Source organism: Rhinoraja longicauda, chromosome 18 (genome assembly GCF_053455715.1).
Source record: "Rhinoraja longicauda isolate Sanriku21f chromosome 18, sRhiLon1.1, whole genome shotgun sequence".
NCBI classification, from domain to species: Eukaryota; Metazoa; Chordata; class Chondrichthyes; order Rajiformes; family Arhynchobatidae; genus Rhinoraja; species Rhinoraja longicauda.
Window position 1 is genome coordinate 16,227,224 of NC_135970.1, and position 25,609 is coordinate 16,252,832.

The 25,609-nt window shown below is 40.2% G+C and overlaps 1 protein-coding gene across 1 annotated transcript in view; it reads right to left on the reverse strand.

The window, feature by feature from the left end:
* LOC144602076 (immunoglobulin superfamily member 22-like) overlaps positions 1–18,860 on the reverse strand; it is a 47,082-nt gene extending 28,222 nt beyond the window's left edge. The window contains exons 1-9 of the mRNA XM_078414769.1: positions 18,731–18,860; positions 17,637–17,771; positions 16,761–16,897; positions 15,304–15,403; positions 14,373–14,415; positions 12,518–12,692; positions 9,842–9,955; positions 5,260–5,422; positions 3,822–4,094 (exon numbers count right to left, since the gene is read on the reverse strand). Of these exons, the coding sequence (XP_078270895.1) occupies positions 3,822–4,094; positions 5,260–5,422; positions 9,842–9,955; positions 12,518–12,692; positions 14,373–14,415; positions 15,304–15,403; positions 16,761–16,897; positions 17,637–17,771; positions 18,731–18,860 (1,270 nt within the window). The remainder of the gene's footprint in view (positions 1–3,821; positions 4,095–5,259; positions 5,423–9,841; positions 9,956–12,517; positions 12,693–14,372; positions 14,416–15,303; positions 15,404–16,760; positions 16,898–17,636; positions 17,772–18,730) is intronic.
* Between the last annotated feature and the right edge of the window lie 6,749 nt (positions 18,861–25,609).

Below are 25,609 nucleotides of genomic sequence, written 5' to 3' on the forward strand. Positions count from 1 at the left end.
TCTAGCCTCCATGCCAGACTTTCGTGATTCCGCCCGACCGTTTCTTCCACATCCACGTGGATTTGGTTGGTCCATTGCCTCACTCTAGGGGCTACACTCATCTCCTGACCATGGTAGACCGTTTTACCCGTTGGCCAGAGGCTCTTCTGTTGTCGGACACCTCGGCGGCCTCCTGTGCACGGGCCCTGGCGTTACATTGGGTTGCCCGTTTCGGCGTCCCGGCCATCATCACTACCGACCGGGGCGCCCAGTTCACCTCGTCCCTGTGGGTCGCGCTTGCGCAGCTGTATGGGTCACGCTTGCAGCAGACTACCGCCTACCATCCCCAGGCTAACGGGATGGTAGAACGCTTCCACCGTCAGCTGAAGGCGTCCCTCAGTGCCCGACTGACCGGCCCTGACTGGGCTGACCAGCTGCCTTGGGTCCTCCTCGGTATTCCCGCGGCCCCTAAGTCTGATCTGGGTACTTCCTCGGCGGAACTCGTCTATGGCTCGCCCCTGCGGGTGCCCGGTGACCTTTTCCCGCCATCCTCCGATCTGTCGTCTTCCGTTCCGTCATTTTTGGCTTCTCTCCGGGCTCGGGTAGGTTCCCTAGCCCCGGTCCCGGCCTCCCGTCACGGGAGTGCTGCGGTGCACGTCCCTGCACGACTGCGAGTTCATCTTCCTCCGGCGGGATTCCCACCGGCCCCCTCTGCAGCCGGTCTACCAGGGCCCGTTCCAGGTGCTCAAAAGAGGGGAGGTCACCTTCACTCTGCATGTGGGCACCCGACAGGAGCTGGTCTCGGTCTCCCGGCTCAAACCGGCCCACTTGGACCAGGACCGTCCCGTTGTGGTGGGTCAACCTCCTCGCCGGGGCCGCCCTCTGGCCGGGCCACCTGGTTTCGCAGCTGCGTCTCCTCTCCAGCAGCCCGGGCCTCCGCCGCCCCCGGTAGTGTTTCCTCTGCCCGCTCCAGCTACGCCGCCTCCACCTGAGGGGCTCTCCCTGCCTCCCCCTCCAGCGTCGCTCCCATCGCCCCCACCTACAGAGCACCCCCCGCCTCCCTCGTCGCCGGGGGTACCGGCCTCCCCTCCCCATACCCGTTCCGGTCGGGCGGTCCGGCTGCCCGTTAGGTACTGTACCGAGGGTTCTGGGGGGGTCATGTAGGGACATAGGGATTGGCTGAGAGATCGAACCCTCGGATTGGCTAACGATGCCACGAGGTGGGCCAGCGCGGGAGAGACAAGTCAGTCTAGTGTAGTACTCCATCCGGTAAGGACGTATTCGTTGGTTGTCGATAGTTGTGAGTATTGCGTTTGTTACGGGGTTTTTGCCCATGCAAATAAACTTCGTCTTCAACACTCACCCGCTTCTGGACTCGCCACAGTTGTTTCTTAAGGTTTTAAAGGTAGACTCCGTTATATATCCATGAACACTTTAATAAACACTGGAAAAGCTGAAGAACATTTTCAGGACATCACTATTGAACACATGACACTGATTCCATCAATCTAAATGCTCAATCTCAGCAAGCCATACTGTTTATCTGGTGTTATACTTACATGAACTTACACTGATAAAATACATCTTCAGGAACCTGACTTCATGAGATGAATATGCAACCACATGCCTGCTAGAGTTCAATACTGCACCATTTGCTCTCTTGCACTGTGTTAAATCACATGCAGAAATTTGTGTATTCGTATGAATCTAATGATGATAGTGAAAACTAGTGTGCACAAAGATGCATATTGCAAGGCAATCGGTATCCCTGCACATCACCAAAATTCATTTCTATGTGCTGCAAACTTCAAAAATTTACCTCCGTCTCACCTCACTCCTGAAAATATGGATTCACGCTTAGACTTGTTAGTACATTACAGCTGGGTTCCCTCAAAGTTCCTGATATCCTCCAGTCTTCATAAAATCATTGCATTGTTCTTACCTACTCAACTGCAGGTTCTGTACACGCAGCAATTCATTATAAAATTAATTTTAAGTCTGTATTTTGTTGAATGTATTATTCCCCTGCACACAGGAAAGGAAAACTTTGGAACTGCTCATGAAATGCATTATGTCAATGTTCTACAAGATCAAACCATACATTGTCTTCAAAGCAACTGCAACCTCATTGGCAAGATTAGCAACCAGGAATTTTGGGCTTGCTCCTTGCACAGCAGATCATGAAGTGTCGCTGCATAACAAAAAGCTTCAAAACAAATTCTGACAGTGATATGAATAACTGATTAGGTCTTCTTGAAGAGCTGAAGCTATCTTGTCAATCATCACAGGATCAGTTCTCGAGGTGCATGGTATTACAATGAAGTGCTTCCTGCAACATCATCAAGAAATCAATAAACTTTATGCTAGGCAGAACTGAAAACTAGTCGCAAGTAATCAGGAATGTGTTCACAGGCCAGCTTTGTGTAACTACGTTAAAGCAGAAGCATTTCACTCTTATTTGTTGTGAACATTGGTCATAACGCAAACAGCTCTACTGTGAACTGCATGAACTTGTACATACATAAACGTGCTGGGGAAACTGCTCCTGCGAGCCCATTCACAATAATGAAGATTTCACAGTTAAAAGAACATTTTTTTTAAATCACAATTTCCCAATAAGTTTGGTTTGTAGGCTTGACTGACTGTGTCCAGAGCACATTCACTCAGGACATTAGCTTTAAGGGCCTGTCCCACTTAGGCTATTTTAAGGCGACTGCCGGCAACTAGACTGTCGCCGAACGTTCACCGGAGTGTCGCGGGCATGATCGTGAGGAGTCTTCCAAAGATCATAGTGGATCTCGGCACGTCGCCGAGAAATCAAACGGTTTGAAATCTCTCGGCGACAGCTGGCTTGTCGCCAGGCATCGTAGCTTATTGCGGTCGCTGTTGCATGGTGTCCCCAGGTTTGATAGGGTCTCTTTGATACATTGAGAAGCACATAATATTAAAATAAGTAAAGTAATTTCAAAATACCATAAAATGCTTGTGTTTAACCAATTTATATACCGTCAGGACATTTGACAGGTAGATTGGAGGCGACAGTTTGATGGTCAGGTAAGCGTGGGAATTTTCGCAATGTTTTTGGCCTCAGCCATTACATTTAAAGTGAGCTCCAAACCCAGATATGCAACCCAGAAACCAGATATACATCCCCCTTACATTTTCAAAGAATGCCCACACACTTTTCACAAAAATCCACTGGACCACTTAAAATAAAAAATAAAAAATACAGCTATTGGTAAACTGGAAGTAAATCCAGGTTATTCCTTGTTTCAGTGAAGCTTGGTTTTTAAGTAACCCATACAAGGTGTTATAGTTCAAAATTCTCAAGTACTTACAGACTTGTCAATGATTTCAGCGAAAACCAGGACGCCGGAGAAGCATTGACAACGTGGGAATTTTCGCGATGTTTCAGAAGACGCTGTAATCTCGACCTGACTTGGCTTGTTGTGGTCATTGTCGTCGGGTAAAAGAAAAGTTTGGCGATCTGCTTCGACTTTGACAGTCACCGGCAGTCGCCAAAAAGATCGCCTAAGTGGGACAGGTCGTTTACTCATCCAAACTGTTGGACAACTGGATAACTAAGCAATGTGTGTGTGTGCACTAAGTATCGCTCATCAAAATCTGGGTAATTCACTATCAGAGAATTATATAAATCCAAACTTAACCTGTTACAAATAACAGTCTGATTTGATCATTTTCAGTAGATTTGGACACCAAAACCTGCATCACAGTACCCCCATGACAACCTCAGAGAGGGTTCAGGGAAATACCTGCAGCAAGGACCTTTCTCACGCAGGTCCTCCATTTGTTCTCTTTGATCACTAAAGAATAAGACTTACGGTCAATCTGCAGTTCAGATGAAGAGATTTGGTCTCCCGCAGAAAATCTGTATTCACCAACATCACATGGTCGAACATCTTTGATTTTCAAGGTGTGTGTCAGGCCATCCGCTGACACAATGATATCATGTTTGTCATCTCGCTTCACCTCGATACCTCGGAACTTCCAGCAGACATTCGGCACATTTTTACTGAGACTGCACTCAAAAGTTCCTGTTTCTCTCTCCACCACCTTTAGAGGTTTGAGTTTTACCCCAAACCTAAGTGGCTCATCTGTAAGAAAATAATTTTAAAACATCCAGTAGAAAGCTGCAGAAGAAGATGATCAGGGTATTAAATAACTTAAACACACATTACTGTACATCCGCAGGATTGAAGACTTCATTACAGTAACTACTTTTATTTTAAATCTGCAATTTCAATTTTTTTCCAATCTCTGCAATAAATGGTTTGGAAACCAAGACTACAAAGAACTATTATTTCTTCCAAAGTTAACAAATGGTCACATTTATAAAGTGCATTTAATACAATGAAACATCGTGAGCATTATCAGACAAAATAAATTAACACCATTGCCATTATATGGGGTGCATTGAGTAATTGTTTTTTCTCCTCCAAACTTTCAGTATCTGATCTACATATGGTGCGATAATTAAAAAATAATAATCATGTAAGTCACATGACCCAAAACAGGCAGAAAAGTAAGAATAGAGACAAGCAAAACGAGTTCCATGGGTTTAATCCTGGTGTGTAATAAATGCTGGCTTTTCCAACAAGCCCAGATCCTAAAAGAAACAAAATAAATATATCATGGAAAAGGTTGAAATTTAGTCCTGCGAAAATGTAGAAAAAACCCCCATCAAATTTGCACACATTTAGGTTCCACACACAGCATAATGATAATGACCAGAAGATCCATTTAGTGACCTGGAGATAAATATTGGTTTAAACACTGGATTGAAGTGCCCCATTTTTTCTTTAAAATAATCGGCAAAGATCCACTGAGGGCAGAATGGAGATCAGTTTAATGTCTCAACAGGAAACGGAAGGTGTACCCACAATCTTTCATCTGAAATACAGCAGCAGGGTAATAACTGAGCCAGTATCAGAAGAGGTAGACACTGGGCCTACTAAGGTAGGTAAGTGTAAGCCAAATTATTGCAAAAGCAAGCCTCAGTAAGGGGTATTGTGCAATAGTAATGCAATTTCACTGTCCTGCTAGCGATCCAAATGATAATTATCTTAGACAGTAACTAAGTGGAATAGTATGAAAATCTGTAGGCGGACATACCCCTCACAATAACTCCTAACAATTGAAGCAGTTATTCACGGCAATTCATGTGGTGGTGGTATTTCAATCAGCAAATACCTAATAAGCCTGGCACAATTTTACAGTACCTCATGCAGAATAACTGATTTCAGTATCTGTGAAGCATACCTTTCACATTTAGGTTCACGGTGAATTTTTTGTCCCCGACTTGAAAGGTATACTGGCCGGAATCTTTCTGAGTAATGTTTTTTACAGAAAGCATAAACTTTGTTCCCACTTGTTTTATTTCAAACTTTCCCAGTGAGAATTGCGTCTTTATTGGCTCGCCATCCTGCAGTGAAAATAGAAGAACACACACAGCAATGTTAACTATTCCAAGTTGAAAGCTGTATTGACCAAAATAATAAAATGATTCAGTACACATTTCATACACAGAATTCACTGAGTTGATATAGGATATTAACGAAGCCATAAATAAATAGTAAGCTGTATAATTTTTGGAGCATGCCCAATTCATTTATCTTTTGGGTGTAGTGTACCTATCACCAGGAGATCCTGGAAAGTGATCAGAAACTGGAACTGTGAGAGCTTTTTTCCACTCTCTCCACCAACAGTAATGCTAATTAAACATCTATGTTTACATCCACATATTCTGCCACAGAAGATCAGTACAAAATAAATAAAACTTTTACCCCAAATGACCTGGTCTAATATTCCTCCAGTGTATTTTCCAGTGGTCTATAATGGCTGCCCTAACAATCTTCTTTCCCTTTCTTGGGATAAAACCTTTCTTCTGATGAGCAGATCTTCCTCTCGGTTTACCTCAGTCCAATGTACAGACATTGTGGGAGTTGAAAGTTGTGTTTGTATAAAAGGGTTACACTCACCTGCTAGAATTTAGGAAAGAAAGCCATAGAGACCACAAACTGCATAAACACTATATATGCTATTTAGCCATGTTTTCTGCAATCCTTCTGCCAATGTCACAGCAAAGCAATGGAAGAACCCTGGCTGTTTCTCTACAGTTCTTGTTTCTATACTCCCTTCAAAGTGTTGCACATTTGCCTTGTCATAGCACTTTATATATAATTGTGATTTGACCTGTTTGTCACTCACTTTCCCCTTTGTATAGTGAAATAATTATAAAGTTCCTGAGCCTGCATTACAGCAAGAACCTTGTAAGACATGAAATCAGCTAAAATGAAGTTAAACGTGGTGTTGGCTGAACAATTTAAACTGAAAGATAAATGGTTGTGCACATGGGAAAAAATGAAGCATCATCAATCTGCAGAAGTTTTGAATTCAATAATTTTTACAGTCATTAAATATTTTGATAGTAACATTTTCACAGGCTGTATTAAAACAGCAAAAAGTAAATCATATCAAGAATGATTCTGCTATACTGGAACAGTTTCAAGCTAAAGTACTGCAATAGTCTGCATTTGGTCTCACCAATGTCGATGAGGCCACATCGAGAGCACCAAAAGCAATAGATAGGTGCAGGTGCAGGTGAATCTTTTTCTCACCTTGAAGGGCTGTTTAGATTCCTGGATGAATGTGAAGGAAGAGGTGTCGGGACAGGTGTTACACTTCCTAAGGTTGTAGGAGAATATGCCTGGTAGAGAGAGGGATAAGTGGGGAGGGATGAGCAAACCAGACAATCACAGACAGAGAGGATGTTGTGGAAAGCAGAAAGGGGTGGAGAGAGAAGATGTGACTTGTGGTGGGATCACATTGTAACCTGTGGATATGCCGAAGAATGATATGCTGGATGCGGAGGCTGGTAAGGTGAAAAGTAAGAACTAAAGGGACTCTACAGCTATTGTGAGCATAAGTTTGGGAAATAGATGAGATGCGGGCAAGGGTTTGGTGAACCACGGTGTGGGGCAGAAAGCCTCGTTTCCTGAAAAAAAGAGGACATTTGAGATATCCTCATCTCAAGACAAATGCGGGGGAGACAAAGAAACTGAGCGTAAGGCAAGGTGGCCTCACAAGAGACAGGGTGGGAGGAGGTGTAATCTACATAGTACAGGTGTCGTAAATGGTCCAAGTGAATTTGACACTAGGATGGAAGTCAGTGGCAGAATTGATGAAATGGATGAGTTCTGCATGGTGCAGGAGGCAGCACCAATACGTGTCTATGTAGTGAGGAAAAAAATGGGGACTGGGGGACTGCTGCCAAAATAGACATAAAAGCAAAAAATGTTCCAGGTAGAAAACAAAGCTGCAGGCACGGCTGGAACCCATCTGGGTGCCTATACTTATGCCTTTAATTTGTAGGAAATGGGAGGAATCGAAAGAAAAATTGGTCAGGGTGAAAATAAGTTACACCAGGCAGAGAGTGCAAGAAGAGGAACACTGGTTGGATCTAGGTTCTAGAAAGATGTAATGGGTCTAAAGCCTTCCTGAGGAGGGGTGGAAGTCAAGACGAAGATGAGAGCCCATGGTATCAAAGGGCAGATACTAGCATGGATATCAGGTTGGCTGGATGGCAAAGGCAAAGAGTAGCAATAAAGGGAGCTTTTTCTGGTTAGCTGCCAGTGACAAGCGGAGTTCCGCAGGGCTTGGTGCTGGGGCCACTGCTCTTCACATTGTATATTAATGATTTGGATGAGGGGGATAGAAGACTTTGAAAGTGGTGAGAGTGTCCAGCTTTAGGTTTCTGGGCACACACATTTCAGAGAACCTCACATGGTCCACCAACACCACTGCACTAGTCAAAATAGCACAGCAACGGCTGTTTTTCCTGAGAACGGTCTGCCCCAACAGCTACTGATGACCTTCTACCGCTGCACTACAGAGAGCATACTGACATACGGCATCTATGTGTGGTATCTCAGCTGCACGGCAGCGGACAGGAAAGCTCTTCAGCAGGTCGTCTGCGGAGCGCAGAGAATCATTGGGACTCAGCTACCAGCTCTGGAGGACATCTACAATGCACGTTGTACTTGTACAGTGACAATAAAAGATATTGTATTGTATATTGTATTGTATTTGTGACCAAGTTTGCAGATGATACGAAAATAGGTGGAGGGGCAGGTAGTGTCCAGAAATCAGGGACTCTGCAGAAGGACTTGGACAGGTTGGGAGAGTGGGCAGAGAAGTGGCAGATGGAATATAGTGCAGCAAAGTGTGGAGTCATGCATTTTGGTAGTAAGAATAAAGGCATAGATTATTTTCTAAATGGGGAGAGAATCCAGAAATCGGAGGTGCAAAGGGACTTGGGAGTGCTGGTGCAGGATTCCCAAAAAGATAATCTGCAAGTCGAATTGGTAGTAAAGAGAGCAAACGCAATGCTGGCATTTATTTTGAGAGGGTTTATATAGAAAAACAGGGATGTAATGCTGAGGCTCTATAAGGCGCTGGTCAGGCCACATTTGGAATATTGCGAGCAATTTTGGTCACCATATCTGAAGAAAGATGTGCTGACTATGGAGAGGGTCCAGAGGAGGTTTACAAGAATGATTCTAGGAATGAGTAGGTTAATATATGATGAGCATTTGAAGGCACTGGGCCTGTACTCTCTGGAGTGGAGGGAGGACCTCATTGAAACGTACAGAATAGTGAAAGGCCTGGATAGAGTGGACGTGGAGAGGATGTTTCCACAAATGGGAGCGTCTAGGACTAGAGGTCATAGCCTCAGAATTAAAAAATACATTCTTTTAGGAAGGAGATGATGAGGAATTTTCTTAGTTAGAGGGTGGGGAATTTGTGGAATTCTTTGCCACAGAAGGCTGTGGAGGTCAAGTCAGTGGATATATTTAAGGCAGAGATAGATAGATTCTTGATTAGTACAGGTGTCAGAGGTTATGGGGAGAAGGTAGGAGAATGGGGTTAGGAGGGAGAGATAGATCAGCCATGATTAAGTGGCAGATTAGACTTGATGAGCTGAATGGCCTAATTCTGCCCCTATCACTTATGATATGACATATACACAAAGATCAGGCAATGAGGGGTCAGGGAATTGAAAGGTATTGACATAGTAGAGTGTATGCAAGGTGTCTTGGAAGTAGGTGGAAGGGGGCTGGTCAAGAGGCAGAGAGGGGGATGGAGTGGAACAAGATGGAATGAAAGTATGAGGAGGTAAGTTCAGCAGGGCAAGGGGAGGCAGATATGGCCTACCATGGCCTATCGTGGCAATCCTGTTGTGAATCTTGGGCAGAAGATAGAAATGGGCAGTACTGTACTGCGGAACTATCAGGTTGGAGATTGTGGAGGGGATATTTCCTGAGATTTCTGATGGTATGGGAAACTGTAGCCTCATATTCGCTGGTGGGGTTGTGGTCCAGGGGGAGGTATGAGGAGGTATCAAAGGCTGCCGTTTGGCCTCTGCAAGGTAGAGATCAGTCTGTTGACCACATCTGTGCAACTCTTGTCTGCAGGTTTGATGACGAGGTTCAAATTGGTGCGGAGAAAGCAGAGAGCAGTGTGTTCACTGGGTATTGGAATGGAGTGGGTGAGGGGAGTGGAGAAGTCAAGGCAGTTGATACCATGTCAGCAGTTGGAAATGAAAAGATCGAAAGAGAATAAAAGTCTAGAGGATGATGTCCAAGAGGAAGCGGAGTGTTGAAAGTGGGAGGAAGGGTCATCAGTGGGACTGAGGACACTGTGCCAAAGAAATAGGCATGGAGGCAGAGGCAATGGAAGAAAAGATCAATGTCATTAAAAACATCACGTGAAAGCATGATATATCAGTTTGCTTACAATAGTTGCTGACAATACCAACAAATATCCAGTAATGTTGCCTCACCTTGAACCATTGCATCTTAATGTTAGGGTCCTTCAATTCCATGATTGTGTCAAAGGTAACTGTTGAGTCAATTTTTCCAACCATATCCTCTAATGGCTTTAAAACGATCACTGACTGTCAGAAGAATGAGAGAGCACAAGACAGAAGTGAAGATGGTTCCTGCTATGTTCATTAAGATGAGCAATCTTATTGCTGGAGCCCTGAATTCCCATAGTTCAAATTTACCATGGATTGGATGCAAATTAAAGCTCCTTATTTAATGTGGCATTTGGCAATCCCCAAGCTCATGTGCTATGTTGTTTAAGGAATATTCTCCATACTTAGTCCACTTTGTTTCAGCATTAATTTAGACAAGCTCTATCACCACAGTTGTTCAAAATATTTTGATTTTCCTTGTGAGCAATGCTGTGGTCTCCCTGAAAGAGATTGCTTAGTACTAAATTATTATCTTTAGCACCTATGCACGTGCAATAATGGTCTGCAACTCATGTATTTTCATAAGAAATTTCTAAAGGGTAGACACTTTTTCCCATCACTATTGTTTTAGATTTAAACACAAGCTCCAAATGTAAGAAAAAATACAAACAAATATTGGATAGTGCCAGAAAATAGGAGTGGGGTTTACAATGTGTGATTTGTGATGTGTGAAATGTATCCCTTTTCTGCTTAAGCCTGTGAAAATCATGTGGAAAGTCAGCCCTCAAGTCTGGATTGCTGGTCGGCGCGGACTCAGTGGGCCAAAGGGCCTGTTTCGGCGCTGTATCTCTAAGCTAAACTAAACTAAACATACCCATTGTTGCCCTGATATGTGTTCTTCATTATTTGAAGTAAAGATTATGTGTGTGAGCTAGTTTGTGAGTGTTGAAATCAAGTTTGGTGCTGGAAGTCATTCCATTGCTTGCAGAATACTGCAATTGCTGTTGCTGGATCACAGCAGACAGCTACTCAAATTTTCAGACATGTCACTGATGGACAAGATGATGAGGGACTTATGATATTACTTATGAATGTTCCCAGGATGTTGGATCTCCTGGTTTCATTTATGAACAAAGCTTGAATAGGCTAAGACTGTTTTTCTGGTGCAGAGGAGGCCGAGGGCAAACTTGATAGAGATATTCAAAGTTATTACGGGCATCGATAGAGTAGATTAGTGTTTCTCAACCAGGGTTCCCCGGAACACTGGAGTGCTGGAGTGGTTCTGCTAGAGGTAGCTAGGGGTTCTGTGAGAAATCCCCCGTGCCCTGGAAGTCTCCCCGAAAATGTGGCACCTAGGCCAGGCAAGGCAGCTAATCTCGATCTCATCGAAAAACCATTTTCTGATTTTCTGGAAGCAAGAGTGCCAGAAAATCAGTGGTGGAACTGTAATGAGTAAATATTAGATTTAAGTGCAAGATTATATAACTATATTAATTAATTAAGACGTGGTTAAAATATAAAACACAGCAGAAAAGCCAATTGCCATCCTTTAGGGCTGATTATCAATTTATGTGCGAATTTACTTCAACAAGTACTTCAATATGTACTCCAATAAGCAAGATAACATTATACTCTAAATTACTGCAATTAGTGGTCATATGTGGGTTTGTTTTCCTCGGGACTGGAACCAATGTAGAGCAGAAATGCATATCATATCATATCATCATATCATATATATACAGCCGGAAACAGGCCTTTTCGGCCCTCCAAGTCCGTGCCGCCCAGTGATCCCCGTACATTAACACTATCCTACACCCACTAGGGACAATTTTTACATTTACCCAGCCAATTAACCTACATACCTGTACGTCTTTGGAGTACATATCCTTGCTAATCATATATAAATGCATTTTTAGGTCATTTTTGAGTTTAATTACATATTCGTAATTTTATTATACGCGTACGGCATATGCTTGAAAAATTCTTGGTGATTATAATAAAGTCTTCAACCTGTTGTGTCATTTAAAAGTATAATAATCGTAGGGAATATATTTAGCGACGTCTATACGGAGCCAGTGTGAAACGGCCTTTAGTGGTCAGTGGACAGGAGCTGTACGTGACGAATTTTTATGTAGGGGTTCCCTGAGACATGAAAATTATTTCAAGTGTTCCGCAAGGGTAAAAAGGTTGAGAAAAACTGGAGTAGCTAGTAAGACATTTTCCCCCGGCAGCAGTGCATGAAACCAGAGGTTTAAGGTGAGATTTAGAAGGGATTGGAGGAAATGTTTTTTCACCCTTTTGGTGGTTGGAATATGGAATGCATATTCTACTGTGGAATGAGGTACCTTTGCAACATATAAAAACATCTGCATTTGCATTTGAATTGCCAAAACAGAAGAGGCTATGGACCTAGTGCTGCCAAATGGGAATAGCATAGAAAAGTACTTGATGTTTTGGATAAACATGGCAACTCATTTCTTTCAATGTTCCTTGTGAACTCTCAGCTATTGTACAAGTAAAAGCTTGTAGTCAGATTGGCAAACATTCATTTAGTTCTAACCTCCATCTGTCTCCTTTACAACCATTTTATTTTAAGGCACACATATTTTTGATGATCCTCAAGGATTTCAACTCTTAGTTTGTCCAAACAAACATACTGGCCAATATTTTGTTCTTCCTCTGAACCCCTCCACTAACATCACTGCTTCCTACACTATGACGCACTTCCATATAATTTTACAACCCTTATTTGTCTCCTACCTCAGTCTCTACTTTTTTCTTCATTTCTTTTAAGCGTTTCAGCAATCCCCTAAAATCAGTGAATCCATGTTCCATGCAGATTTTTTCATAGTCCTTCTTCTCTGCTTTCATTAAAATCTCCCACATTTCCTTTTCAGTTGGAACCTTCCTTTCTTCCTTGAGTGCTGGAGTGGATCTGTAAATAACACTCATAGTTTAAATAATAATTTATTATTTCAATTACTCATTGAGTGATTTCCACATAGTTGTGATAGTGGAGAGGCTGATGGGGTTGGGGGCTGGGGGTGGAAAATAATAACAGTGGGGATGGTGGAGAGGGTCCTGCAAAATCACATGTTCAATGCAAAATTAGTAATTCTTATCCACTCTGCATCAGACCCCAAACCTTTGCAGGATCATTTCCCACTGTGTGCAAGACTTACTATCTCTTCAGCATTTTCAGAAGATTTACCCAATATAGATGTGAATTTGCCCTAACACCTTCTTCATAATCCATACCAACAGATCTAGCATTATCTCCCTAATAATGACAGGGACCATTATTTTCTCTTTATTTATGTTTAAATACAGACCTCCCAACATTTGATTTTATAAATTCATAATTCTGATGTCCAAAATTCAGAATTTTACATCAAAATTCATAATGTGACGCTTAATGCAACTTTTCAGCCAAAATAAAGTATGCACGCCAAATGCGCATACACATTGCGCTACATTCAGATGTGATAAACAATTATTATTTCCAACAGTCTATAGTTTTTGGGTCACATGTACAATGCCGGGCCTATCATGAGTATATTCTGCTAATTTATAGAAAGGTTATTCAACAGAAATACTTTTTACAACCCAAAGAAAAAAATGTTTTGTTTTGTTTTTTCTATTTTGCTTTTTCCTTACACACCCCAATTCTCTTGGTATTGAATAAAAGAACAATGGTCATAAAATGTATGACTAAGTTATGAAAAAAGAGTTTCATTTAAAACTGCACATATTTAATTTCATTGAAGACATACTTGCTCCTGTGGTCTTCAACAGCAAATCACAACGGTCCATGATCTCCCCTCCTCTATTCCCCGCACCCCCCCACTCCCCTTCCCCATTCTCCCCTCCCCCTCCCTTCCTTCGCACCCCACCCCCACTCCCGCCTCCCCTGCCCCCCTCCCCCTCACTCCAACCCCCCACCCATTCACCCACCCCATCCCCTCTCAACATCAACGGGCCTCACGCTACGCGGCGAGGATCGGTCCAGCGAGCGGCAAGGCCCGGCCCAGCCCAGCGAGCAGTGAGGCCAAGAGAGCGGCGAGGCCAGGGGAGCGGCGAGGCGAGGCCCGGCGAGCGGCGACGCATGTTTTGCGGAAAAATGGGAGGCAAAATCGGAATGGCGGAAATAAAATAAGAAAGCGGAAACTTTCCGCCAAATTCGGACGGGTTGGGAGGTCTGTAAACATATATCCCAATCTTGGGATTTCATTGATCCATGTGTTTCTCAAGTATTAGTATTCCTACAGTTCACAGATGGTTATTGGATATTTTCAATGTTATTCATTTTTATTCTTTATATATCCTCTGTAAGTTAAGTATCCCCCATACAGCATACTCACAAGACCGAAAACACACTGCACTCATATTCATCATAGTTTACCCAGGCATCATCACTCTCGAAACCATGCTTCCAACATTGAACTATTAAATATTGTTTCATTATTTTTTTCCCAATGTATATAATTCCAATTCTCCAGGTAACACATATTCTATGTAAATACCTTGCTACCCACTGGATATTCTCTATACATCACACTATTACTTCACGAGGGCCCTCTTGAAACCTCTCTGAGTAATTTGCTTAAGATCTTACCTTTTTTTCAACATTGTTCGGAAGTTTAATTGCTTATCTAGATCTAGAATATGAAAATGAAATTTGCATTAGGGACCGAATGAGTTTGAATTAGTTCATTCTGAGCAATTCACTGGCATAATTGGCTGACTGCCATTTCTTAAGACAGCAATAGCCACTCATTATTAGCATCAAGAATGTGGTAGCTTTGTCTTTGTTACATGCATGCATTTAGGAATACATAAACGACATTCAGTCATGTGATGATAGGCACCATATTACAACGCCTTCAAGCAATTGCTAGATTTTGCCTTCTAAATGTTTTTCCTGCAATACCACTGAAATCAATGTTTTGTATTATCCAATGTTGTCAAAGTTAGTGCAGGATCTGAAAGGCAATTCCCCAACTTAATGTTGGGAAATCCCAACAAGATTAGGGTTTGCTTCTGGGCTCTGCCGCTAGATTCTCTGTGGGATCCCATGGCAAAACTGACAGTTGACAGTAATTGTGTGGAAATCTGGGACTTTCTCTTGGTTAAACAGCAGAGCATCAGAACTGCGATTCAGTCCACTTATGGTGATCTGGAAATTGCAGGTTTTTTTTACTTAGTGACAAGACGTTAAATTTGTCTAAGTCAGGATGGTACAGGACTCGGTGTTCGCTGATGATTTCACAAAATTTTATTTTATTTACAAGTTTACAGAAAATGAAAGTGTCCTCGCAGGAAGACCCTAGACAACATTAAAGTCAGGGCTGATAAGTGTCCACTAACATTTGCTTTAAACAGTTGCTAGTTTATGACAAATTCTAATAAACAGTCTAATATAACCTGATTAACATCTTTGCTCACACTGGGAAAAATATGCTTTATAGGAAAAAATGCCACAAGGCCTGCCCAGCAACACCCAGTGTATAAACAGTATCATACACTCCCACCACGTTCATACATACTTTCAGTCACTGTCAATGAAATGACGTATGTGCAGTCAGCATGAGGGTTGGAAGCGATGCATTTGTAGGCATCCTCATCATCTGGAATGATGTTATCAAGCTGCAAAAATCAGAATATTCACAAATCATGCCCTGCTTAAACAATAAAAACATTGTCATTTAATAGGAAGCAGAATGCAAAGCTCACTAAAATCTGGGAGAAACAGTTTCAATTAAGAAGACAGTGAGATTGTACAATGCTAATGCAGTATTGTACCTAGCAATTTAACAGTTGGTAGATACAGGACTATATGGGCAGTTTTGAAATGTGAAATTGACCATCACCCCACAAACATGGCATAACCAACCGTTTGGTGAAGTTACAGAAGTCATAGTCATGCTTTCTCTGGACTATATAACTCCAAATATATATGATTCCAGAAGTTCAGTTGCTTCTTAACTAACTTCGAAAAACTTTTGGGGATAATCAGAAATGGACAATGAATGGTGGCTTTTGCAGAGATATCCACATTGGAATAAATAAATAAAAAGTATATGCACCAGGCAGTAAGAGGACTAGAGAACAGCTAATACACAGGCAAGTTTCCAAGAAGTAAAAGTAATAGAACACAATCTGTAGGGTTTTTTTAAACTATATCGACAAACATTGTAAAAGGTTAAAAGTATATGAATTTTTAAAATCCATTTAAGATAAATTTTGATGAGTATCATATCATATCATATATCTACAGCCGGAAACAGGCCTTTTCGGCCCTCCAAGTCCGTGCCGCCCAGTGATCCCCGTACATTAACACTATCCTACACCCACTAGGGACAATTTTTACATTTACCCAGCCAATTAACCTACATACCTGTACGTCTTTGGAGTGTGGGAGGAAACCGAAGATCTCGGAGAAAACCCACGCAGGTCACGGGGAGAACGTACAAACTCCTTACAGTGCAGCACCCGTAGTCAGGATCGAACCTGTGTCTCCGGCGCTGCATTCGCTGTAAAGCAGCAACTCTACCGCTGCGCTACCGTGCCGCCCATGTATGTATCAAGCCAAACAAGAAAGGCAGCAATTCTGGACAGTCATGCTGATGGAAAGGCAATGGGTGAGCCTATTGGAAGTAAAGACCTTGTACAGCTGTGAAAAGGGTCACAGAAAGGCCAGGGGTAAAAGTTCTAAATTAGGGTTAAACCATATTTATCAGACCAAGATTATATTTGGACTGGAAATAGCAATTTGAAGGAAACAGCAATTTGATATAGCAACATTTGGACCATCATTGACAACAGGCAGATTATATTGGTACTGTATATCTGTTCTACATCAAATATTGTGTTGTCAACTTGTCTTCATCTTTTAGATCTTATGAATGTGCTGTGTTTATCCTTTACAATTTTTAAGATTAGTTTCAATGTGTGACAATATATGCCACAGAGATTTCTTATGAAATTTCTTAGACTCTGATACCTTCAGAACATTCTCTTTAGTGATGCTGTCAAAGAAAATCCTTGCTCCTTCTCTCATGGGTTTTCCACTTGCTCTCTTCCATGTGATTGTGGGTTTGGGGTTCCCACTCACCTTGGCTTTAAAAATTGCATCTTTGCCTAAAGTAAAACAGATTCTCTCAGAATACCAGAATACCAGAATAAATGGACATGAATGATGCATCACGCACAAGATTAAAAACCCACTGAGTATCATTTAAACATGCTGGCTGATAAACATATGTAGATTGAGAGTGTGCTATTTTTAAATGGCATTCATGGAGACTAAAGGGAATTATTATTCCTCAAAAAACGTATTCTTATTCTTCTAAGTCAAGACAGTTATCTGTTTTAGATAGACAATTCTCAGGACTAAGGAAGGATTTCACAATGTTAACAAATCTCTCAGAAATTGAAGGACTAAGCTCCCTTTGAAATTTATTGCACATATTTCTCAGGATTCCCCCTAAAGAAGTGGTAGATTTGACAAATTCTCCTTCCCATTAACTCTCAAACTAAAGCTCTTTGTCCTTTTCTTTACATGAGATGAGGTAGTGAAATTTAGCAAGGTGGCTAGTCATAGTATTTTGAAAAATCTTAACTAAGTACCTGCTTACAGCGATTGTCATTAATAAAATCTTAAACTCTTGTAAAAATATTTAAGGTGTGAGATAAATAGTTTTCTGGATTAGGAATCCTGAAAAACCCAAATATACAGAGAATGGTATTGTAATGCAGGTTCAAAATATAAACGTCCCAACAGATCTGCAACATTTGTCTCCTTTTGGATCATTATTTAAAAAGGGCAAAAACACACAAATGAAAGGGTTGCTGTGCAGGAGAGTATTGTGAATCTTACCTTCTGGTACTACAGTGGAATTTGGCTTTTCATCAAACTCAGGGATACTCTCTCCTGATGGAATCTCAAAGCAATGTTGGACAACGTTTAGTGTCTGCAGCGTCACTGAGGACTTCCTCTGAACTTGCTCTCTTCCTGAAATAGAGCACAATGCTTAAATAGTTTAACTATTTTTAACAGTAAACATAATGTTATAACTTGTTAATGAAACTGTTTTTTGATGATTATCACTTTCCCAATATTTACAACAAATGCACAACTCCCAGAATGAAGCCTGGTCTGAAATCTCTGCACTGAGGCTGTCTCTGGAATTGGTACACTTCAATATTGAGAATTATATTCTGCACTAAGTATTTTCCTTTTCTCTAACTGTTGGACTTGAGTTTGGCATGATTGTACTTATGTCTAGTATTATCTGATTTGATTGGATAGCATGCAAACTTGTCACAAATTGAAACTTTCCATTGTACCTTGGTACACAAGACAATTATAAACCTAAACCTGAAGGAAATATTCAACTCTGACCAATAAAAAGGCTAATTTCTTAATATCTTTCAAAGGTTCCACTGAAAACACGAGATAAAGGGGGAACTAATGACAAGATGGTATTGTGATCAAACATTAATGTAAAGAGACTCAGAGTTGACACAGAAGAGCTCTGGTTCACTGTTAAGGCATATTGTCACAGTTAATGAAAGGAGGTATTTTGTACTGATATGCAGTAAATATAGCAAAGGGAAGTTCTGTGAGACTCAAGCTCATTGTTAATGCAATGAAACAATCATAAATAGATGAGATTAAAGATCTTAATCTACAACATTAATCTTCATGAACTATCTACATTTCAAAAATAGTGTCACTGTTCTTATTAGAGCGATTTGTGTTGCTCAGAATTGTGGTATGTTGTCAAGAATCAGTATAGGGAACTTCAATTAGGTTCATATTTGTGGTACACTATCAAGGGTTAGTGTGGAACAGGTTTATGGCTGTAAGGTTCTGACATATAAACACATATTCAGGGCTCAGAGAGGCAGAACTCTGTGATTTCACACTGCAATGTTATCTATATAATCAGGAAACAATTTGACAATTACCTTCCTCTGATGAGACTTTTGTCACCTGGGTCACTTTCTTCACTTTGGTGATTCCTGATTCAGTAGACTGCTCAGAAATGATTGTTCTGGTTGTTGTTGTTGTTGTCGTCATTGATTTTACTGTAGCCATGTTTGAAATTAAAGCTGGAATTCTTTCACTCCTAATAACAGAAAACATCTTGATATTAATGAGTGGACTATAGTTTAGGTACTGGGCAATATTATCTGTCCTCCTTTAGCCAATCTCAGGGGAGAATACAAGCTCATTTATAATCCTTCTGAAAATGAGGATGTCACTGCTAGAGAATAAAGTGATTGGGTTTTTGAATCTCTTGTCAATAGGAAATTCTTTAGAGAATGGATTATCTAGAGATTAAACGTAATTCTGTAATTTTTAACAGATGCTAAATTTAAAAAACTGATTGCTATTCTTCATACTCACCCAAATGAATTACAGAACATCTTAACACTCTGAATTATTCCTTAAAGATTGTTACAAGAAAAAAAAGTTATTTTGAATATGCATGTTGTATACATGTATATATCTTTAAAAAGTCCTGCAGTTAATTTTTAAATATGGCTTCCATATGCAAACATAAATCTATTTATCTCAATTTGAACTATAATCTTTGATGGATTCTGTTCTGGTAATTATTGTTATCCAAGTTATTTTCTGCTGTCAAAGCAAAAATCCATGGGCCATATATGTTGATATCATGTTGGAGAAGTTCATGTATATCAAGCATCGAGCTCCTATGTGCCTGTTTCATTGCCTTAAAACCAGATAATAATTGAAGAGAACAGAAACACACACAGAGAACAACAGAGAGCTCTCCATTGCTGCACTCAAAATATAGGAGAGGGTTTAGATAGTATACTTTGAGAGATTCTTGTCTGGTCTGATAGAAAAAAGGACCAGTTAAAACTGCTACACATAAAAAATATAACATTTGATTTGGCATGAAGATTTGTGGCATCAATCAAGATGGTGGCCAAGAATGCAAAGCGAACTTATTGTCAATGAACTTGTCTGACATTCTGACCATAAAGCTGCCTGATTCCCGGAGTATTTCCAGCATTTTCTATTGTTATTTTTGCGCATTTGTTGATATTGGATGAGTAGTCAAGGAGGGGATCGACTAATAGATTTGTAACCTCATAAGAAACCAATCCATTCAGGATAAAAGAGGAAAATTGTGTTTGAATAATTGGAGAATGTTTCTACAATATATCTAAAATTATTATAGAAAAAGTCTGAACATACAAACATCTAAACATATTTTCATGTTGAGCTTGCTTTGTATTGAAAAACAAATCACTAATTTCCAAAGTGAAATGCAATTTTGCGGTGTTGTAGTCTGAATCATGCCTCTTTGGAAACTCAATCAAACACCTTCCATTCCAATTGATGTTTATTCAGAAAATTTTCCATGCATGAATATAATGTCAATGCTTGTGCAATTCTTATTTTGAGCATTGCTGGAAGAAATTGGGTCATGTTAATCCGTTATGGGTCTGCTGTTTGTCAGTCACAGAAAAAAACAAATATTCCACTCAAGCACATTGCACAAAATTCTATGATCTACTGCAGGGATCACACTGAAGACTAACTGCTGAATCTGAAGACTGAGAGACTTTGAATGACACACAATCTTTCATACAATGAAAACCTTACAAAAACAGACGGTTCTTTTGTGATCCCAACAAGTACATTGCATGAGCTGGAGATGACTTACCACAAGGAAGTAAGCCAAGAAGGCTTCACATCTGCAAGCCTTAACTCCCACACTCAGAGTCTACAGAGGCCTATTTTTCTCTGTAACCTTTACAAGGAGAATTTTTTTCAGGCTAGGATTTTCAAATTTAGTTGTGACAGAGATATGTGAACTTTCACTGACATTCCTCCAACCACGTGCCCATATCTGTGGTCTTTGCCTGCAAGTTCATCTTCAATTTCCTAGCCCCTGGATGATTACAGGTTGCACAAGTTAATACCTTTGCAGTATTATGAGTGGGGGGAGCGATCGCCCTGGTTGTAGCCCCAAAAGATCATCAGGTTATCCCATACTAGTCTTCTATGCAATAACCAATTTCCCATTTGAAGTCAGGATGTCCTGTTCAACGAAAGAACTTAAAGCAATCCTTGGGTTTGCCTGTTTTTGGGTGTGATTGTGTGTCAGTTTCTCACTTCCATTTCCGAGTCTAGTGTTGCAGACATATATAAGTGTTACACACGATTTGAACAGTGGTGCGGTTCACTGCAGGAGAGTCCTTCAGGGACTCAAGTTCCAATGTGTTGTTCTGCTAGTAATTCTAGAAACATAGAAACAGAAAATAGGTGCAGGAGGAGGCCATTCGGCCCTTTGAGCCAGCACCGCCATTCATTGTGATCATGGCTGATCATCCACAATCAGTAACCGGTGCCTGCCTTCTCCCCATACCCCTTGATTCCGCTAGCCCCAAGAGCTCAATCTAACTCTCTTTTAAATTCATCCAGTGAATTGCACTCCACTGCCTTCTGTGGCAGGGAATTCCACAAATTCAAAACTCTCTGGGTGAAAATGTTTTTTCTCATCTCAGTTTTAAATGGCCTCCCCTTTATTCGTAGACGGTGGCCCCTGGTTCTGGACTCCCCCAACATTGGGAACATTTTTCCTGCATCTCGCTTGTCCAATCCTTTTAGAATGTTATATGATTCTATAAGATCCCCTCTCATCCTTCTAAATTCCAGTGAATACAAGCCCAATCTTTCCAATCTTTCCAATCTTTCCCCATATGACAGTCCCTTAAACTTAATGAACTACAAAAAGCTGGGTGAGCTCTCCACCTCCAAAAAACAGCAATTGCTTAGTCCCGAGACTAAGGAGTTTTATTGCTACAGATGGTGGATCCTGCTTCTGGCTGAAATGCTCATTGCCTTTCAGGATATGACCTTCAAGGAGATCTTCAAGGAGTATGTATACTTAGGCTGATTTTAGCAGTTACTAATCTCAGAATGATAAGTGCAATGGGAATTGATTGAAACATGGGAGCTCTCCATGTTTGACCAAAGTAACAGATGGACAGACAAATAAGGAGACTATTGAGATGTTAGTAACCTTCACAAGATCTCTCTGACTATTTTCAGGATCTAATTCTAGTACTTTCTCTGGTCACAATGAACTACAATGTCGACTAGATATAGATATGTTCCTCAGGGTAAAATCACCATTTGTGTCTGATATTACATGTGTAACAGTAAGATGATAGCTGTCAACTCAAATGAATTTGTATGTTGCCCTGGAATCAGAATTGATCGTAGAGGATGAATATATATCTGTCGGGATTTAGTTATGGAGTGAGAAAATATTCAGTTCAATTTAGAGCTTTTCTAGTATAGTTAAGTCAAAGTGAAATTAGAAATTAACTAACTATTCAGATCAGGCTAGACAGAATATGACTTTTATTAAAACATGCATAATCTGACTGGTTAAGAAACTGACAATATCTTTCAGACTCTTCACCTAAGTTTTGGCCATTTAGATCACATAATTGATTTTTTTGCCATCAATGATCAGGGACCTTTATTCAACAGGCACAATTAAAAGGCAAAAGGGGACTAATGCTATTGCATGCTACAAATCATTGGTTATCCACACAGGGAATTTTATTATGAGGTTCATAACATTCCTAAGACAGAGGAGAATATATCCCATTAGTCTCAACTCTTTTATATTTTTTAGCAGTACATATTGCTTTTAATACCAATAAAATAATGAGTTCACACATTGATAATTGCAGGTTGATGTCTTCTGCCAAAGCTCATGAGAACCAAAGAGAACTTAATGCAAAGCTGTTGAAACATACTAATTATAGCATACTGCAGCAAGCTCATCCATTTCAGCAAAACTGCTGGAGGATTGAGTACCATATTTTGGGGAAAATAAATTGTCAACATTTCGGGTTGAGTCCCGGCATTTTTAGAGAAATATTGTCAATGTGGGACTCTTACTTTTATATTGCCAAATGGAATAATTTTCTTAATATCCAGCAAACATTTTGGAGCAGGTCCATGACCAATAATGTTTTGATTTTTGTGATTTTCTGACTTGCTTTGCCAGCCGTTAGTCCACATAATTCAGTCACAGAAGGTACAATGGATCATTATAAAAGTACATTGAACTTGAGGGATCTAGACACGGCTCCCCCTGCAAAGAGGTGATGAAGTCTTTTGTTTCTGACCCATGTGATAGGCATTATTTTCTTTGCCGATGCTACAATATAAGAAAGTTCACTCTTCATTAGGAAGATAACTTGCAGCATAATAACTGCAGAACAGGATACATGAGTTGACGTACATGAAACAGCCATAATGTTTACTGAACTCATTCTTCCAATGCCTAACATTTTTATGTGTTAAATACCTATATGGTCTTCACTCATCTCCTCTCCAACTTGTCATCAATCAGTCAACACAACTTACAAAAAACCACAACAATATTTCCTCAAAATATACTCAACAATAAACCACCACAACCCCCAATGCCCAATCACTGCCTTGCCCCATTATCCATTACAGGGCATCCCTTTTGACAACGCCACCCTTCATTGGAAAAAAAAGTGAGTATGGTGCAAGAGGTCATGGATCAGAGGTCATAAGATTAGACAAGTGAGAGAGATAGGAGGGATTTGTTTGCTTGGAAGGTTACGAAACATTGAAAAGTTTTTAGTCTTTGTGCATATTCAAGAGAATGATTGATGGATTCTTCAAAACTAGGGAATCAAGTGATATGGAAATTGGGAGGGAAAATGGTTGTAGTTAAAGATTAGTCAGGTTTAATGGTGGGGCAGGCTTAAGAAGCTAATGGCCCACTCAGGTTCTATCCAATCCAAGGAAGTAATATCAATTTGAAATACCTCATCATAAAATCACAAAAAACATCTGTATATCAGTAACATTCCAACTCTATTAATATACAACAAAGAGCAGACAGTCCTGAATCCTCTAGTCCAGATTTGTTTATTGTCATATCCCCTAAACTGCAATTAAATTCCTAGTTCCCACTCATGAAGCTCACAAAATAAACAATAAATGAAATAAGTACACAATACATGCAACGATGAATGTAATAACAGCAGAATGATGCAAAGATTGTAGTGCAATCTGAAGTAGTGCAAAAAATAGAATCATGCAATGACGGAATAATCAAATAAGGTAGCGATAAAAATACATGGCGGCACCACCAGGATGGGAGTGTGAAATGGTCATTGGTTCAATAGTGTATTGGGCATAATGAAATTTCAGGCAGTTTTAATCTAAAAGTGATATTCAGAGGTATTAAGAGAATCCACTTTTTCACAATCAGTGAAAACATGCATAATGAGGAATAAACAAACAAAAAAGGAAATCTGATCTGTGGGTAATAAGAAATGGTCAGAAGTGGTTCTTAAGTCGGGATGTCCAGGCTTTCAAGTTCCTTCAAGCTCCTGAATCTTCTCCCAGATAGTAGAAAAGTGAAAAGGGAATGGACAGACATCCTTGCTAATATTTTTAGTCTTTCTGATGTAACGCATCATGAAGATGGGTTGATTAGATGGATTCACCAGGTAGAACAGGTATATATCATATCCTTCAATGTAACAATATTCTTCACAAATATCCTTAATACCCAAAATGACATTTATTGCCCTTTGTCACCCACAGACCAGAGTCTTTTTTTACACTAAGTATTCAAACAGGACATTTTGGAACTTTTTCACTGATTGTGAAAAAGTGGATTCTCTAAAAACCTCTGGGTATCGCTTTTAGATTAAAAACTGCCTGACATCTCATTGTGCCCAGGATCAGACATTCCTGGTATTAATCTCAACGTTAAATATGTTTTTTTTCTATATCCAGGCACAGTAAGAAGCACAAAACATTCTTTGCCTCTGACAAGTTGAGATCTTTAATCTGGCACATACCTTTAAGCTTAAAACTAACCAATTTTAAATGGTATTGTCTCAATTTTTTTCAAATAATTGACTATTATTTTGCAGTTACATTATCTAATTTGCTATATTCTGAATACATTCATAATTTTTTTAATGGCCCTACATGCTGAAGAGATCATTGTGCAATGCAGGAAAAGTAACACGCAAAACATTTGATTATATCCAATGTTGAATATTTCAAAGAATAATCAGAAGTACATAATATACATAACATAACATAACATAACATAACATAACAACACTTTATTGTCACTCGGCACAACACCGAGCGAAATTTCAGCAGTCACACAAAATACAGCAAAAAAGAAAAGAACACAGGACACCCGACCCCAAAGATAAACATTTTGTTTATCTTTTTGAATTTAGCTGCAGAGGGAGAAGTATCATATCACTTCTAGATTAAAGAAAGTCAGATTTATTTGTAAGATCCATTTTTAATCATATTCCACAAACATTTATAGTTGCTGTTTTGTTTCAATATTTGTTTTTAATGTTGAGGAAAGTAATCTTACCTGCTGCTGTAGAGTCCAGTTCCTGGAGGAGCTAGAGCTGTGGTCAGAGCAGTTGTAGACTGTCACTGCTCTGAAGAAAAACTATCAGGAGTTCTGAGAGCCCCCCATCTCTGACAAGCATTCAAGATCAGGAAACATGACTGATTTGGCTCATGAGCTAAAATTCTATAAATGCATAATCCCCTTGTGGGATATTCACTTACCTCAAAGAAGCATACTTTAGCCGTTGGTAATTTGCAGCTGAACGATAAGATCAGCACTGATAGGTCACTCACACTCTCTGTAGATTCAGGTTTGCCCATGTGCCTGGGATCATTTTACCTTCCAATTGTGTTAAAAAAAAAAGTGCTTTTTGGGTGATTTCAAAATTTCTCCAATTTCCTTTTGTCGAAGA